At 37.9% G+C, this 15999-nt stretch overlaps 1 protein-coding gene across 50 annotated transcripts in view; it reads right to left on the bottom strand.

The window, feature by feature from the left end:
• Positions 1-15999, bottom strand: part of Nrcam (neuronal cell adhesion molecule) — a 295788-nt gene that overhangs the window by 14881 nt on the left and 264908 nt on the right. For 14 of the 50 annotated variants that reach the window (XM_063262283.1, XM_063262272.1, XM_063262275.1 and 11 more), the window contains 3 exons: positions 15496-15618; positions 14731-14907; positions 541-672 (listed from right to left, as the gene is read on the bottom strand). In XM_063262283.1, coding sequence (XP_063118353.1) covers positions 541-672; positions 14731-14907; positions 15496-15618 — 432 coding nt within the window. Of the gene's footprint in view, positions 1-540; positions 673-5675; positions 5829-6877; positions 7004-13380; positions 13417-14721; positions 14908-15495; positions 15619-15999 lie in introns of all 50 variants that reach the window. The other 36 variants (XM_063262274.1, XM_017594288.3, XM_063262269.1 and 33 more) reach the window with 8 other exon arrangements.

Below are 15999 nucleotides of genomic sequence, written 5' to 3'. Positions count from 1 at the left end.
GGTATTAGGAATTGCCTTCAGCAGCAACCGGTTGGTCACTGCTGCCATGGCAACGGTCATACATTCCCAGAAGACCTTTTGGCTCAATTCGCAACTCCACCTGGGAATAGTTATGTCACATTCCAAATAAAAGGCAGACTTCCCCTGTCCTTGTCTCTTTTCTCTTCTTTTTCTCGCCCCTTCCCCTTGTCTCGCTCCCTTTAAATCTCAACACATGGAACTGTGTTGCCTTTGTGTGCTCTATCCGGATGGGCGTGGGCGATATTTAATAACAATGAGATTTTAATAACAACAATTTCAGTACATATAACCTTTGGAGTCTAAGGGGGCAGGCTTTCTTGGAGAACTGAGAGGTATATTTCTCCACATACCCTATGATCCATGACAGTCTGTATGATATAAAGAGGAGTCAAAATGGTTTTATCTGGAAATTTAAAAGTATGCCTTTAAGAAGATACCGTTCCTACTCCTATGCCCACTGTTCCTTTTACTTTTAGCAGCTAATTTTGCAGCACTAGAAAGCACTAGAATTCTTCTTACCTGGATATTTACCACCCTTGTTTCTTCTGATGAAGCAAACGATTAGCAAAATTAAGATGAGGAGGGCAACAGCACACATTAGACCTATGAACCAGCCTTGGGTCGCAATATCCACTTGCCGACTTGCCATTGCTACAAAATAAATCAATGGATTCAGTAGGAGTAGGTTAAAATCAAGGTGAGGCAGTGTTGGTCTCTTCATTAAAAAAACAATTGCCACAATGTATAAGCCTTTAGGTACTTTTTCACAGGACTCCAAATTGGAATCTGCCAATCACCAATGAGAAATCACCTACTCCACTTTATAAACTTTCGGTATGTAAAATATTCAAATAGAGAAATCTTGATGTAAATAAAATAAGTGCTACCACACCCTGATAAACACTAAGACCATATTTACTTCAACCACACATTCTCAATAGAAGTACATTCCCAAACCAAGTAAAAAAATCTATTATTTTGGGGATAAAATGGATACAAATAAGATAAAAATATAAAACTGAATTTTAAACACAACAGAATGTATACATCTAATGGAGTATTTTCCCTTCAAAAGAAACTACTATTGTTTTCAATGTTTCGGAAATCTGTTAAGAAAAGAAAATGGCCCATGCAAGAAAGCTAGCCACGGATGCACACCATTGCTATTTTATACAGCAGCTGTATTCTGAATGGAAATTCTGAGAATACCGAGTCTACTGTCAGGGACCAGCATTTGTTATTGTCTGGGCCCTATTATTCAAAGAACTGTAAAGTATAGTTTGATCAATAGAACCATTATTTGGACTAAATGAGCAGTTTGAAGAGAAAATACTCATTTACATGAATATAGTTCTTTATGTCTCTCTCTATTCTGTTTGAGTAAATGATGGGAAACTCTTTATTGGGCTACTCATAATATACAAAGCTCCTATGAAAAGTTCAGGTCTTATGAAGAAGTGTCAATCACACTGGACAAAGTGCAGCATCAGTGGCTGTTTAGACATGCCCACAGGGCTTGATTAAATAAGTTTGTGTGAATCCTGTATCATAGGTCTATGCCTTTCTTTTTTAACCAAAAGCAACATAAAAGGTTTTCTTTTTCTTGCTTTCATACACATGGCTATATTGTGCTTTATTCTAGTTTTCTTGGAAAGCATTACATTGTAGGGTTAGATGTGCATGATTCCTGAATTCAAAAGTAAGCATGGCTATGTGCATCCCAGATTTCCTACATGCAGGGAAATAACATTTTATTGTGTCCTTTTCACCACAGAAAATCCAGAGAAAAGATGAAATGGTTAAAAATCAAGTTGAAGCAGAATGTAAATAATGCCCAAACTATTTAAAAAGTAAAATTGGAAGTACAAATATCTTGTTTTGGAATATAAAACGGAGTCTACTGGCCTTTCCAAACAGTCCCCTGTGACTCATTAGTTAGAGGGTCTTGGAGCTGTTTTGTAACCAGGCGCCATGGAGAACATGTGTCCAAACTGCTCTGTCTTTCATACTCAAGTCATAGTGCTGGTGCCAATGATGGGGATGATACTGAGGGTGGTACTAATGATAGTGATGGTGTTGATAGTGATGATGTTGATGATGATATTATGGCCACTAACAATTTATTCCTCTTTGATAGGAACTGTACTGAAGACAGGATCTCATTTAACCCTCACAACACTTTTCTGAGGTAGGCATTATCATAATTCCAAGGCCAGAGATGGTGAGAACAAGAGCTTCACCAAGGATTGGAAGGGACCTCTGTCTGTCTGTCTGTCTGCCTGTCTGCCTGTCTGCCTGTCTGCCTGTCTGTCCTCTCTGGGTTTGGTTACAAGGTACTAAGCTACTTATCTGCCCTCATATAATGTACTGCTGAAAAATATGTCCAAACACCAATCTACAAATGTCTGAACATATAATAAACTTCCTTGGGGAGTTTCCAGAACAGGTAAAGGATTTGAAAAATTGACTACATTCTCCTTAGCAACAGAGTCTTGCCAAGTTGTACACAGTCTTTGCATGCTTTTTTTTTTTTCAAAACTGAGCCCCAAACAATGTGGCAAAAATTATTCTAATGATGGGAATCCTTCATTTGGGTTCGTTAATGAACTTTGGCATGATTGTAAATGTTAGCATTTATTTTCACAAAATCAAATGAGACTGATGACCTAGAATGTAAGATGCTCAAATGTTCGTGCTGATACTGTCTTCTGTACCTGGAGACTTTCAGAACTGAATTGCTTCCCAGCAATTGGGTTATTGTGCAAAACTGGCTGCTCCCTGAATAGCTGACCAAAGATGTTCATGTTAACATTGAGATTTTGCTTTTATATCAAAGAAAATAGTATTTGGTATTTCTCCATCCCACTATTTAAAACTAGCTCATTACAACCAGTGAGTCAGTATACACATACATACACGCACTCATGCATACACACACATACATAGACAGAGACAGACAGACAGACAGACAGACAGACAGACAGACATGGATGAAACTTATGGGATTTTTCCTTCTTGAATCTGAGCTTCAGAGAGTTTGACTGTAGTGTGGACCCCATAGGCTTATGTATTTGAACACATGATCCCCAGCTGGTCTTGCTCTTTTGAGAGGTTGCTGTAATCTTGGTAGCTAAAACCTTGCCGAAGGAAGGTGTTCAGTAGAGATGGGTCTTAGAGTTTCATTGCCTGGTCCCCCCATTCCTGTATACCTGCTTTCTGGTCTGTCAAGATGTAAAACAAACAACCTTAGGCTCCTGTTACAATAGTCCCTTGCCACTTCCACCACCATCCTGTCCCCATCATGATGAATGGGACTCTCAAACCACTGGCCAAAATAAATCCTCCCTCCCTTAAGTTATGTCTTGTCAGGTCACAGCAAAAAGAAAAAAAACAAAAAGAAAAGAAAAGAAAAGAAACATATATAGGCATTAGTTGTAGTGAAAGTGGATTGAAGTGGATTATCTTCTCATCTGGAACTTCTGCATGTGTTGCTTGAGCTATCCGCTAAGGTGATAAATTAACACATATATGGAGTATATGAAAACAACATAAAGCAGAGCAGTGAGAACTGTCTCGATGCCTATAAGGTTCAGAACAGTCTGCTGTTCTCATTTTGCTTGCAGTGACATGGATTACCTGTGCTGCAGAGTAGGGGATCTCTAAAGACACTGTTCTTTTTGAAGAACTCACAAAGCATGAAAATGTCCTGCCCAGTTAAAACAATTAGCTATGGTTAGAAACGGAAAGAATGAACTTGAAGAAAGCCTAGAGAGTCAACAGAAAAGCTTTGACCCAAGAGCAGATTGAGGTTCATGAAAGTAGAAAAGCACAGAGAGGGGCGGCACGTGGACACAGAACTAAATATTAGCCTCCCCATTGAGTATTGATGTCCCAGACCTCAAAACTTTGTGCTGGGAGGGAGCCAGAGCCATAGATGAAGGGTTTATGTCAAGTGCATCCTACAGTCAAGTCGGGTCTTGCAACATCTTCTCTCCATCGCTGGCACACAGCAGCGCCCCACTCTTTCCATGACTCCTCTTGACTAAGACTAACACGTGCCACCTGGATGATAAGCATCTTCCCCTGAGGAAAAGATGCTTATCTTTTCTGTTAGTTTTTGTTTAAAGGAAACATCTTTGATCTTGCAAAAGGACAAACATGCTGCAAGCTGATCTTGTGAGTGAATCTAATCCATCTGCAATCTGAGGAAACATGAAGTCCTTAGAGACCCAGAAATGCACCATAAAAGTATGAATGCTAATCACATCCATTACTTCTAAGACAACCTGTTTCCCTTGGGACCTCTGTGACTTTGTGACAGCTCCTCTCTTTGGGAGTTGGAAGGTCAGACCCCTAGGCCTAGCTCTACCACATTGCAGTTGTGACTGGGGCAAATTCTTCAACTCTGAATACTTGACATGTGGTGGAAGAGTACAGTAACAGTGCCCACTTTAGAGGGCTATTGTCAGTAAGAAATGAGGAAACCACTTGCCTGTGTACAGTGAACTAATTGCTGCATTATTACTACTGTTCTAATTGTATATTTACATGAACTTTGAGTATTTTGAAATTGACAGTTATCAGTAACAAGCAAATGTCCTATAGGCCTGAGTTGTTTAGTATTCCCCTTTTATATCTAACACCTTTTCTAGATTATGTACGTGTAAATGGATTGAAGCACAACAGAATAATAGGATTGGTTTTTTACCTAAAACATGCTAATTTTAGCAGGCGTATATTTAGAAAGCCTTACTCAGTAAGTTATTCATTATTAATTTTGATTCCTTTCTCTTTTAAAACAATTCCTAGGTGAGTATGTTTAAATGATAAGAAGTGGCTTTCAAATCATGTTTTGTTAATGAAACTACACATTCCATCTTGCCTTTAGTTTCCACAGGAGTGCGTAATACTTCCTCAAGAATGCATGATATGACTGAGCAGAAGATGAATGCATGAGTCCTAGAATGCACACACACCCCAAAGACCCTTCTTCCAGTCTGAGAAAGTAGGTACTATTCCCTTAGCAACCAATATTTGTTAGTATTCTTATTTGCACTTTAATTTGTATTTTATATGTACATTTCCTTCAAAACTTTGCTTTTACACTAGTGAACTCTGAATAACATTCAAAAAACTAAAACATAATACTCAGGCAATTTTTTTTGAAATAAAGTGCAATACAAGGCTTACAGAATTTCTTTTTAATAAACGTAATAACACTGTATCAATTGTCCAACTAAATTGCAGGGTTCTGCTGGGTTGTAGCTGATTTCGATATAAAGAATTTTGACTCTCCTAAATATAATTCCAACCTAAAAAGAATTTCAGACACTAACTTCAATTTAATTAAGAGAAATTTTAAATATGGGAATTTTATCAAAAATTGAATTATCTAAAGGTAAGTTAAAATTAAATTTAGGTTTTTAAAAATGGTTTGGGACAATAATGAAGTTGAAAGAGAATTTGTCCAATTTTGTAACTTAGATAATACAAGCAGCCAAACATAATTAAAATGCAAACTTCCAACCCAACAGGGCCCGCCCGAGAGTTCGACATCCACAGCCCTGCAAGCTCCACCTGCCCCAGCCTCTAACTGAGTGTCTGGTGGTTTCTACTTCTGAGCACAACGAGAACTGGTATAGTGTGTGCCTCACCTGGTCCTGTCTCAAACACATCCTCTGAACTCACAAAACCAGAGTCCCCCTCAGCACCAACTCGGACTTTGTATGCTGTTCCTGGCATTAGACCCTTTAACCCAAAGAAGCTCCGAGAACCATTTACAATTTCTTTCCTCCATTCTTCTTTGCCTATGGAAATTTTTCAAAAACAAACAAACAAACAAAACAAAACACAAAAGAACAAAATTTTTTTCAGTATTTCAAGGGACCAGAATTTACTTAACACTTCAATAAAGGAAAATTTTTTGAAGTAAAACTAAAAAAAGTCTAGGGTGATTGAATATAGCACTTTAGATTATTACAGATCAAAGAATGTCAAATAAGTCAGTTAAAATGAGGAGCTCATAAGAATGTTCACAAAGAGAAACCTATTGGACAATTTATGTGTACATTAATGTATATATCCCATTGTGGACATTATTCTTTTTAATCCAAACATAACCTTATATGCTCCCTGTTTCATGAAATGACTGAGTTCTTCTAAGATGGTTACATTAAGAACTTATTATACATTAAATTGCTTTAATGAACTACAAGAAGATTGTTTATAAAGATTCATTAGATGAATCCTTTGGTAAATTTAAATGTCTTTAAATGTATCCAACTCATAAATTTAATATTTTTCAAATGTTAGGTTTTCTAAAGGGATAATAGTAATAGTATGTATTTGATTCATAAAGACTTAAATAGGAAGTCAGATGGTACTTGAAATTTGCACAGACATTCACTGGTCATCAGCCTATGATATGTAGGGCACATTGCATTGAGGAAGGGAGGGGTTTTCAGGAGTCCCTGAAAATTCAAGCTGCCTGCACCTTCCAGGAGATATAGCTATGATGTGAGCAGAGAGCCGACTTGGGAATACATAATACACCAAGACAAAAATCAATGATCCCACAGTTTTAATTTTCTTCACTTGCTTATAAGATTTTGCTGGGTTAGTTGGGCAAAATTAATTCTTTCATATCATTACTACTAGAAATTCCAAACTGGAAAACGAAAGTTGCCTTGTTTGTAATTAAAAGTGGTTCACTGTGATTTTTTTTTGAAATGACTCTGATTCTCTTGGTAGGATCAAGTTACTTTTCAACACAGTCCATAGTAAATCCTAAACATTATTCTTAGGCTCTTAAAATGTGTCCCCCAAATTGAAAGCAGGGTAATAAATCATGTCTTACTGCCTGCTACACCATATTCAACATAAAACTTCACATGCTCTGGTCCCTCATATTCCCAACTGATATTGGCATACGTCTCAGCAGCTGCAGCAGTGACATTGCCGATCCTGGGACTTACTGCACGGACTAAATACACGACAGAGAAACAAAACAGAACAGAACAAACACACAATCATATTGCGGCACCATACACACTGATGGAAAGATAAAATTATTTGAAATTGTGCAAATAAGATGTTAGAATTGATTATAAAAATTTAGAGTCCATGTATTTTCACTTTTGTTTTTGGAAAATGCCCCTAGTTACTAAAATATAATAATCAGAAGTATATGATTCTAAAGTTACAAGTTCTATTACATGCGTTCTAAGTAACATAAATTGTTTCCCATGAGATCCAGTCCCAGTAAACATCACCATCTTCATTTACTGATGGACAATGGGGATAATTAACTGTCCTGAGAACAAAGGCTGTTAGAGTGTATCAGAGACTTCCAGGTAATTTAGGTACTTTTCCATTTCCTTTAGCTTCTCACTGCGGGTATTCAGAGAATTTATACTGGGAGGAGAAAGATTATTCTCTACATTAGTGACTTCTGACTTGTTTTTAGTCTCAAACTGAGAATCTGAAGAGCTGAGAAACTCTTGCTTTAGGATGTTGAACAGTTAGGGTATCCTGGGGAAACAGGTACACATGCTGTGGTCAAATATGCTCTACCAAAGGTAAGAAGAAATGAAAGGAGCAGGAACTAGCTGACCCATTAAATCTCAGAAAGTGAGTCCCGCCTGGCATTGGTTGTACAGCATTTCCTAACAGTATGTGACAACCTAACTAGCCTTTAAAAATACAAGTTATGGAGTCTACATGATGCCTTCCATATGCTTACAGTTGATGAAAATACATCTAGATTATTTAGAAGTATTATTTGAATACCGTGGGCTATTTCTTTCAGCCCCTCCCCTATAGCATCAACTAAACATGAGAACTAGGTAAGCTAACATGGTAAGATCCTTTTGCCACCCCAGAGAAATTATATGGGATATTAGATTTGAAAGCACTGAGAAGTTACCTCAGACTCTGAAATTCATTCTAAAATGTTATATAATTTAAAATTATATAATCTTAAATTATTATATATAATTATTATAGAATATAACAGAGTTATATAATTTAGAATTGAATGCCATGTAATGAAGCACTTCTGAGGTGCATCAAGAGATCTGTGCAGAGAGATTGGAAAGGGGCAGTAGGGAGGTGGATATCACACAGATGTATGATATCATATACAAAGAAACGTAATAAAGATAAATAAAACTTTAAAGGCATATTGAAGGAGTTAAAAGGTACACTTGACCTGTGAGATAGAAGTGTACAACATGCATATTCTGTGCTGTTTTCTGGTGTGTAAAAGGAATAGCAGAGAGCAGAGTGATTACTGAATTAGTTTTCCCAGATTTTCTTCTCCAGTGGCAAGAATATAATCAACGCAAAGGGTTACATGGGTACGTGTGTGAACTATCTCCAGCTAGAACCTAGAACATACCAATAAATTTCTCTTACAAATTCTGGAATCTAGTTTTGGGACTTAGTTGGTAAGAGTGCTTGTATGATACACATGAAGGCTCGGTTTGATCCCAGCATTGTATAAAGCCAGGTTTGGTGGAACCCCTCCTGCAAGCCCAGAACTCAGAGGTAGAAGCAGGAGTGTGGGAAGTTCAAGATCTTCCTCGGTTACATAGCACGTTCTAGGTCATGTTAGGATACAAGGGTGGCTTAGAATACATTAGATCATGTCTTTAAAAATTATTGTAACATCATAAAACTGGAGAATGTAATCTTGTAATGACTATAGAAGTTCCCAGAAAACAGGACCATAGCAAAATAATTTTAACCAAGTAGCATCTAGCTTTTTAAGGGTTAAAATTTTTAACAATTTATTTATGTTTTTGTTTCTTCTTTCCCTCCCCTACCTCTCTCTCCCTCCCTCTCTCCCCCCACCATGTATGTGTGTGTTATGCACAATATGACATATATGTGAAGGTCAGAAAACAAGTTGTGACAATTGTTTGTCTCTTTCTACCATTCAGGCTTTAGGAGTTGAACTCAGGTCATCAGCTTAGTAGCAAGCACATTTACCTGACAAGTCTTCTAGCCAGTCCTAAAACAGTGTGTCTCAGAATATTATTTTCTGTTACTTCCTAGTGGTTCTTCTTTAGATTGTTTTGACACTTCCATTTTTATTTCCAGCTGTACTGAAATTATATTCGTGTCCTCAAGATATGCCAGTCCTCAGTGAATGAGGCCATCTATCTTTGTGAATCAAGACAGGGAAACTAAGGAAGTATCCACTGACAGATTAGCAGATAGTGATGGTGGCTGGCATATATGTGAAGAAATACTGCTCAGCCTTACAAAAGAAGACAGCCCCAATTAGACAAGATGGATGAAGCAAAGAAGTGCAGACCGACAGGAGCCGGATCTAGATCGCTCCTGAGAGACACAGCCAGAATACAGCAAATATAGAGGCGAATGCCAGCAGCAAACCACTGAACTGAGAATAGGTCCCCTATTGAAGGAATCAGAGAAAGAACTGGAAGAGCTTGAAGGGGCTCGAGACCCCATATGTACAACAATGCCAAGCAACCAGAGCTTCCAGGGACTAAGCCACTACCTAAAGACTATACATGGACTGACCCTGGACTCTGACCCCATAGGTAGCAATGAATATCCTAGTAAGAGCACCAGTGGAAGGGGAAGCCCTGAGTCCTGCTAAGACTGAACCCCCAGTGAACTAGTCTATGGGGGGAGGGCGGCAATGGGGGGAGGGTTGGGAGGGGAACACCCATAAGGAAGGGGAGGGGGGAGGGGGATGTTTGCCCGGAAACCGGGAAAGGGAATAACACTCGAAATGTATATAAGAAATACTCAAGTTAATAAAAAAAAAAAAAAAAAAAAGAAGACAGCCCTATTTACAACACAGCAAATCCAGAAGTCATTATGCTATGTGAAATAAGCCAGACACAGAGAGAAAAGTCTAATTATATGTGGAATATAAGCAGTCAAACAAAAATACAGGGCAGAAAGTTCACTGTTGGAAGCTAGAGTGGGGTGAGCAACCTGGAACTTGTTGGTCAAAGAGTACAAAGTTCTAATTTTAAGACAGATATATTCTAGATAGCTAATGTCTTGCCGACTGTATTTAAAGTGTCTGTACTGAAAACAGGAAATCAGTAAGGAACTGAGTCCTTCAGGTTTCCACCATACTTGTATTTAGCGTTCTCTCCTATGTACCCATTTAAGATGGAGGTTTCCTCAGGTTGTATTGTTGGCCAGTTTGACAATGGGAAATTCTAACCTTTCTGTTAGCTGCCCCTTGTTCCACATTCTCACTCACTGAGTGAGTACCTGGCGTCCCAGCTAGTCAACAAGGGTTTCTCAGTGCTGTCTCTGATCTTGGCTTCCCCAAGGGTCTCCCTGCCGATTCCTCAACCTCTCTCTGTAAACATTCACCAATGTCAACAGTAACCCACATGTTACATTCCTAAACTGCAAGACGTCCCTGTTCAAACTCAAGGACTCACCTCTGACTACAGGCTTTTGTGGCTGCTAAGAGCTATTCACCTTTGACCTCCAAGTGGCTCTAGGCGCAACTCAAGGCATTTTTTCTCCACATAGTACATGGCAAGTTATAACATGACACCTTGTGTGCTTTCCAATCCTGGCCTTTGCTTGTGCTTTTTGACCAAGAATTCAACCTTGACTCAATCTGCCAGAGAAAACTGGTTTTCAAGAACCAGTTCTTTAAGAGGCCTTTCCTGAGTCTTTCCTGACACCGCTGGGCCAAATAAATGTCCTTCTTTTTGTTTTTTTTTTTTTGTTGTTGTTGTTGTTGTTGTTGTTGTTGGGTTTTTTTGTTTGTTTGTTTGTTTTTTCAATCTCCTCCTTCTTTATGCTCATGTAACATTTCATTTCCATGACTGACTTGGCATCTTGCTGTCACAGTTGAGCCATGTGAAAGGCAAAGTCTTGCTTTACTTTTGTGATGTACAGTGTCATGTAAAAAGTTGTCATGCGGTCTGTGCCAAGGAGACACCTGCTACACCGAGTGTTCAAATGCATTTGTGTAGTTTTGATTGTTGTTATTGTTCCGGTCAAATAAAGGCATGAACATTAAACTTGAGTCTTCAACTTTTTGGATCTGGTAAAATCATCTTGTGAGAGTCGGATCTCAGACAGAACCCAGGCCTGGCTATTGCCCAGTGGGGCTTCTCTGCTCAGTCCTGGAATGACCATGGTGGCTGCAAATTAAGCCTTGTGTAAACTTGTCAATTACTAATTTCTCCACATTACTGTATCAACTAAGTAGGATGTAAGTCTGTTCTGGTGGCTGGTGTCAAGAGCATCATCATTAAAGTTTTAGGATACAGGAATAGAGATCTACCAGCAGTGGGGTTGGGGGGCAAAACCCACATCTACTTTGCTCAGGTCTAGTTTCATTTCATAGATAAACCTTCATAGGGCTAGCTCCCAGAGCACTAGACCCTGAGGTCCAGTAAAGCGTCATAGAAATGGAACAAGAGCTGCCAAGCAAGGTGATTCTTCCATAAATATTGATGGCTTGAATCAGAATGGACCACAATAAACTCCTGAAGATCCTAAAGATCTGTGCTCAACTCAGTTGTACTGAGGAAAATGGCAGGAAAACACTAAGAATGTGCAAGCCTTGCGTTCACTATGCAGTAGGACTTAAGAAGGGTTCAGATGGCCACTTTAATTCATCATTGTTAGATTAAAGAAAATAAAAGAATACCTTGGAAGAAAAATTCAGGATTACAAACTATACTTGAATTTAAATATCACTATGATAAAATAGCATCATTTCATGTAAACAGCATTTAATTATTATACTATTAAAATATAAAAATGAGGTCAGATTCACCATTTTCTTATTTAAATATTACTTCCTTTATTATTTGAAACCTGTTATATTTTATATTAAGGACTTAATCTAATTTTAGACATTCTACCTTTATCTTTTATATTCTTTAACTGCCCACAGCTGAATTTAGTAACATCAAATGAGAAACAAAAAAGAATCTTTCAATAAAAATTTATTTTAGTTTGAGTTTATTTAAAGCAGAATTTATTGTCTTGTAATATGATGAGCCAATGGGGAGCTCAGACTTGCTTCACTGTCAGCCCCAGGGAGGCATAGGTTCTTAGCAGTCACCGGTCATAGCTACAGGGACATGCTGGTCACATCAGGGAGGCAACCAGACTTTCCGTGGAATTCCTGAGTTAAACTTATTCTAAAAATACCCATCATTTTAGTGATAATTATACCAGAAAACAGATATCCATATACAATAGAGTGAGTCTACATAAGGTAGAAGCTTTGAACTTCTACAGCTTTGTTCTCTGAAGTCTAAAACCATAAATATAATTTTGGATAACTAAAAATAACAACAATTTTGGTTCATTTACTCTAAGATTAATGTTATATGCATTTTGTAATTCATCAAGTTTCTGGATATAGGCAGAGCTTCTAAGAAAAATGAAACTATGTATCAAGTCTAAGCTCACAAGAGCAGACACACTCAAGACAAGACGCCCAGCTCTCTTGTTCTTTTCGCTCACTCCTGCTCATACTCACCTGGTCTCTTGCAACACAGGACAAGCCCTGACTCTGGTCCTTTCACTATATTAGAGGCAGGCACATACCTGCTCTCTAAAAGCAGACTCTGGTGGATCAATAACCAGAGGTCAGAGAGGGGAAGGGAGGTTCTTTGGTATTGCCACAGGTGGAAGAAATATTACAAGTTACCTTCTTCCAGAAAGCATATAGGACACAGAGGACTAAAGTAAACTTTAGTCAGAACTAAAGAACAGATGCTGTCCACTAAGGACCGTTGGCTAGAGCTCAGCATGAGGAGACTTGAGCAGTGAGTGCTAAAGGCAAGTGGAGTGAGACGTCTGAGCAGAATATGCAGGCTGACTGGAACACTCACTTGTAGAGACTCAGGTAAGGGGTTTGGTATTACTAAACCAAAGGTCAAAAGGATGGGGTGTTGTAATGCTATTGAGTACAAACATACTGTGTCACCCAGGACTGTGGCTAAGACAGATGGCTATAGGAAACTCAGCGGATCTATTTCTGGTAGGCTGTTCTCATCTAGGATTTGAACATATGCCTCATATGTGGCATGGACATATGGAAGATCTGTGACAAATCCCCAGTTTTGGTCCCATCTGATCTAACAAAAATCACATTCTTACAATCTACAATTAGGATTTGCACCGGGGAAAATTTGGGAGGAATTAAACAAGTGACTTTCTGCTTATAAAATATGTAAAAGTTAATTTGAAAGTCATGATCAGCCCAGATCTTCTCCTTTCGGTAGTTCTGGGCATATTTTTGTTCCTCAGTTTACCCATGCTGCACTTCCCCACATTTAACATTGCAAAGTTCACACAGTATAAAGTCATGCAGATGAATTATTTTACCTTTGCCTGCACCTACATCAGGTGGAAGAATACCAGCTTAATGAAGGGAAACAGAAACAGGACACTGTATAGTTAGATGTAACACACCCATGAGCATGTACACTTACTTAAAAAGCACTTATTAAAATTCTAAGGCATGCAGGAAGAATAAAGCCCATTTCAGGGACAATGTAGTGCTGTCCCAAAACTTACCAAATATAAACATTACTTAAGGTCCATTATTCTAAGAAGGATTAGGATGTTTTGACCCATTTTTTTGATTGAAATTTCAATTTCATATGATATAGAAGCTACTGAAGATAACTAATAACCAGACGTATAGTCCTTAAGCAATTTTACAATTTAGAGACATGCAAAACCAGAAAATTTTTTACAATACTTAAAATACTTTTAGTATTTATTTTATATACGTGAATGTTTTGCCTACATGTGTGTATGTATGTGTACTGTATGAATGCTGAGGTCAGAAAAGGGCAGCAGATATCCTGGAACTGGATGTATGGATGGTTGTGAATTAGCATGTGGGAACTGAATCAGGTCCTCTATAACACAAAACATGTTCTGAACCACTGAGCTATCTATTCGGCCTTATTTTACACAATTTTTGATCCTTTTCTTTGAATCAAAAAATTTCTGAATGTCTTTTCAAAGTGTTCAGTTTAATGGAACATTTTTGCTTTCTCTGCAGATGACATACCGAAATACAATGTTTATGTCTAAGCATAAATAAGTGCAGTATTTAATAATTAATTTTTATTTCTTTCCAGGAAGTATAAATCAATATGTAGATAAAGGAATTCTTTACAGTGACTCAGGACTAGAACTAGAACTATACAGAGACATATATATGTGTATGTGTGTACAGGCAAAAGAGTTACATCAAACTCTGAACTCCTGTGATAAATATGGTTATTTCTTATTCCCACTCCAATATAGAAGATTTATTTGTTTCTATGTGTGTCTGTTTGCATGGGTTTATGTATACCCAAGTGCCTGTGGAGGTCAGAAGAGTGCATCAGATCCTCTGGAACAGAGCAGTTGTGAGTCACCATACGGGTACTAAGAACTGAACCTGAGGCCTTTGCAAGAGCAAAGCTCTTCAGCCCTGGGCCATGTTGTTAGCCATCTACTCCAATATTTCAAGTTTAGAAGTTTCATACAGGCTTGAAAAATAGATACCCAAACAGCTGAACAAAATAACTGATTTTTACATACATTTGGGATGAGAAATTACAAATAAGCATGTTACTGGGTAAGATGGCTATTCCATAAGAGAAGGAATACATTTTCAATTCTTTTTAAATTCTCTGATCTTTGTAATGATATGGATTTTATACATACCCTTCTTACCTTCGTCCACAGTTGTTATTGCTTCCTCTGTGATCTGACTGCCCGATCCCACTGATGTTTGTGCATAGAAGTAGAACTTGTACCGAGTGCTGAAATTTAAATTTTTCAAAGTCCAGCGTGTCTTGTTGGCAGGAATTTTTAAATCTACCAGAGGGCCTAGTTCGTGTGTGCTATTAACTGTGGATGAGAAATGACAAACAAGAACAATGCCCATTAGTTAGTTGTCATAACAATACTATTGTAAATCATTGCTTCAACCAAAAATGTCATTCCCGGTATATAAGCCTTTTACAATCCTTCTCATGCGTTGGCTAAAGTACCATTTAAATAGTAAACTGTAACCTATAGTATAAAATAAACAAGTGGAATTTTTCCCTGTTGGAATACACACTAGGGAAATTTTACGGTTGGATCATAATAGCAGTTTTCTCTCTATCTTTGCTGAGGAGTTTGATACTGTTAATAACTCCAAACACTTCTCTTGGCATCCTGTGGCCAAGAAACTTCCTCTTTACTTCTTGTTACTAGATAATAGTCTCTAACCTAATGATAGGACACCACCCCTTTCATGACTACACTTAACAACCTGTAATATCCTAAATAAACCATAACTTTAATAACATACATTAGTTTTTTATAACAGGTATGCTCTGAAGCTCTTTCTGGAATACTATTTGAAGGTATAAATAAATATTATGAAACAAGCTTGCATTTGACAACAGGAGTTTGCTCAAAACCTAACTTTTCCCTATCATGGTGACTTACTTGGCTGATATTTTAAGATGTATTCAGTCAGGATACCATTTGGGTGGCTTGGAGGGTCCCATTCCAAAGTGAGAGAGTCCAGTGTAGGATTAACAATTTTCAAAGATGAGGGAGCACTAGGGACTTTTAAGAAGAACAAACAGTCAACACACTTTAAAAAGAAAAAACGTTTCAAAGTAAACACATTTCTCCTATTTACACAATTGATCTAAAGTTTGGTTTTCAGCTTGGTTTTTGCTTCAGCTGTTTCATTAACACAAATCTGTAGCAGAAACATTCCTTTCCCTCTCTCATCTTTTTTTCTAAAACCACTTCCATTTAAATTCACTGAAATCATCTTCTCAAAATACATAGACTGCCTTTATAGGGACTCAAACTATCTATTTTAAAGCAGGCAGCACTTGACTTAATTTGTGAAAGCAAACGGGTTGCTAAGGGAGACCATCCTAAGCAGACCTCTCAGAGGAAGCAGCTGTGCTCTGGGCCCTTAAATGCTGTTTCCCC

This window comes from Rattus norvegicus, chromosome 6, assembly GCF_036323735.1.
Source record: "Rattus norvegicus strain BN/NHsdMcwi chromosome 6, GRCr8, whole genome shotgun sequence".
Lineage (NCBI taxonomy): Eukaryota > Metazoa > Chordata > Mammalia > Rodentia > Muridae > Rattus > Rattus norvegicus.
This window is presented reverse-complemented; position numbering and strand designations above follow the sequence as displayed.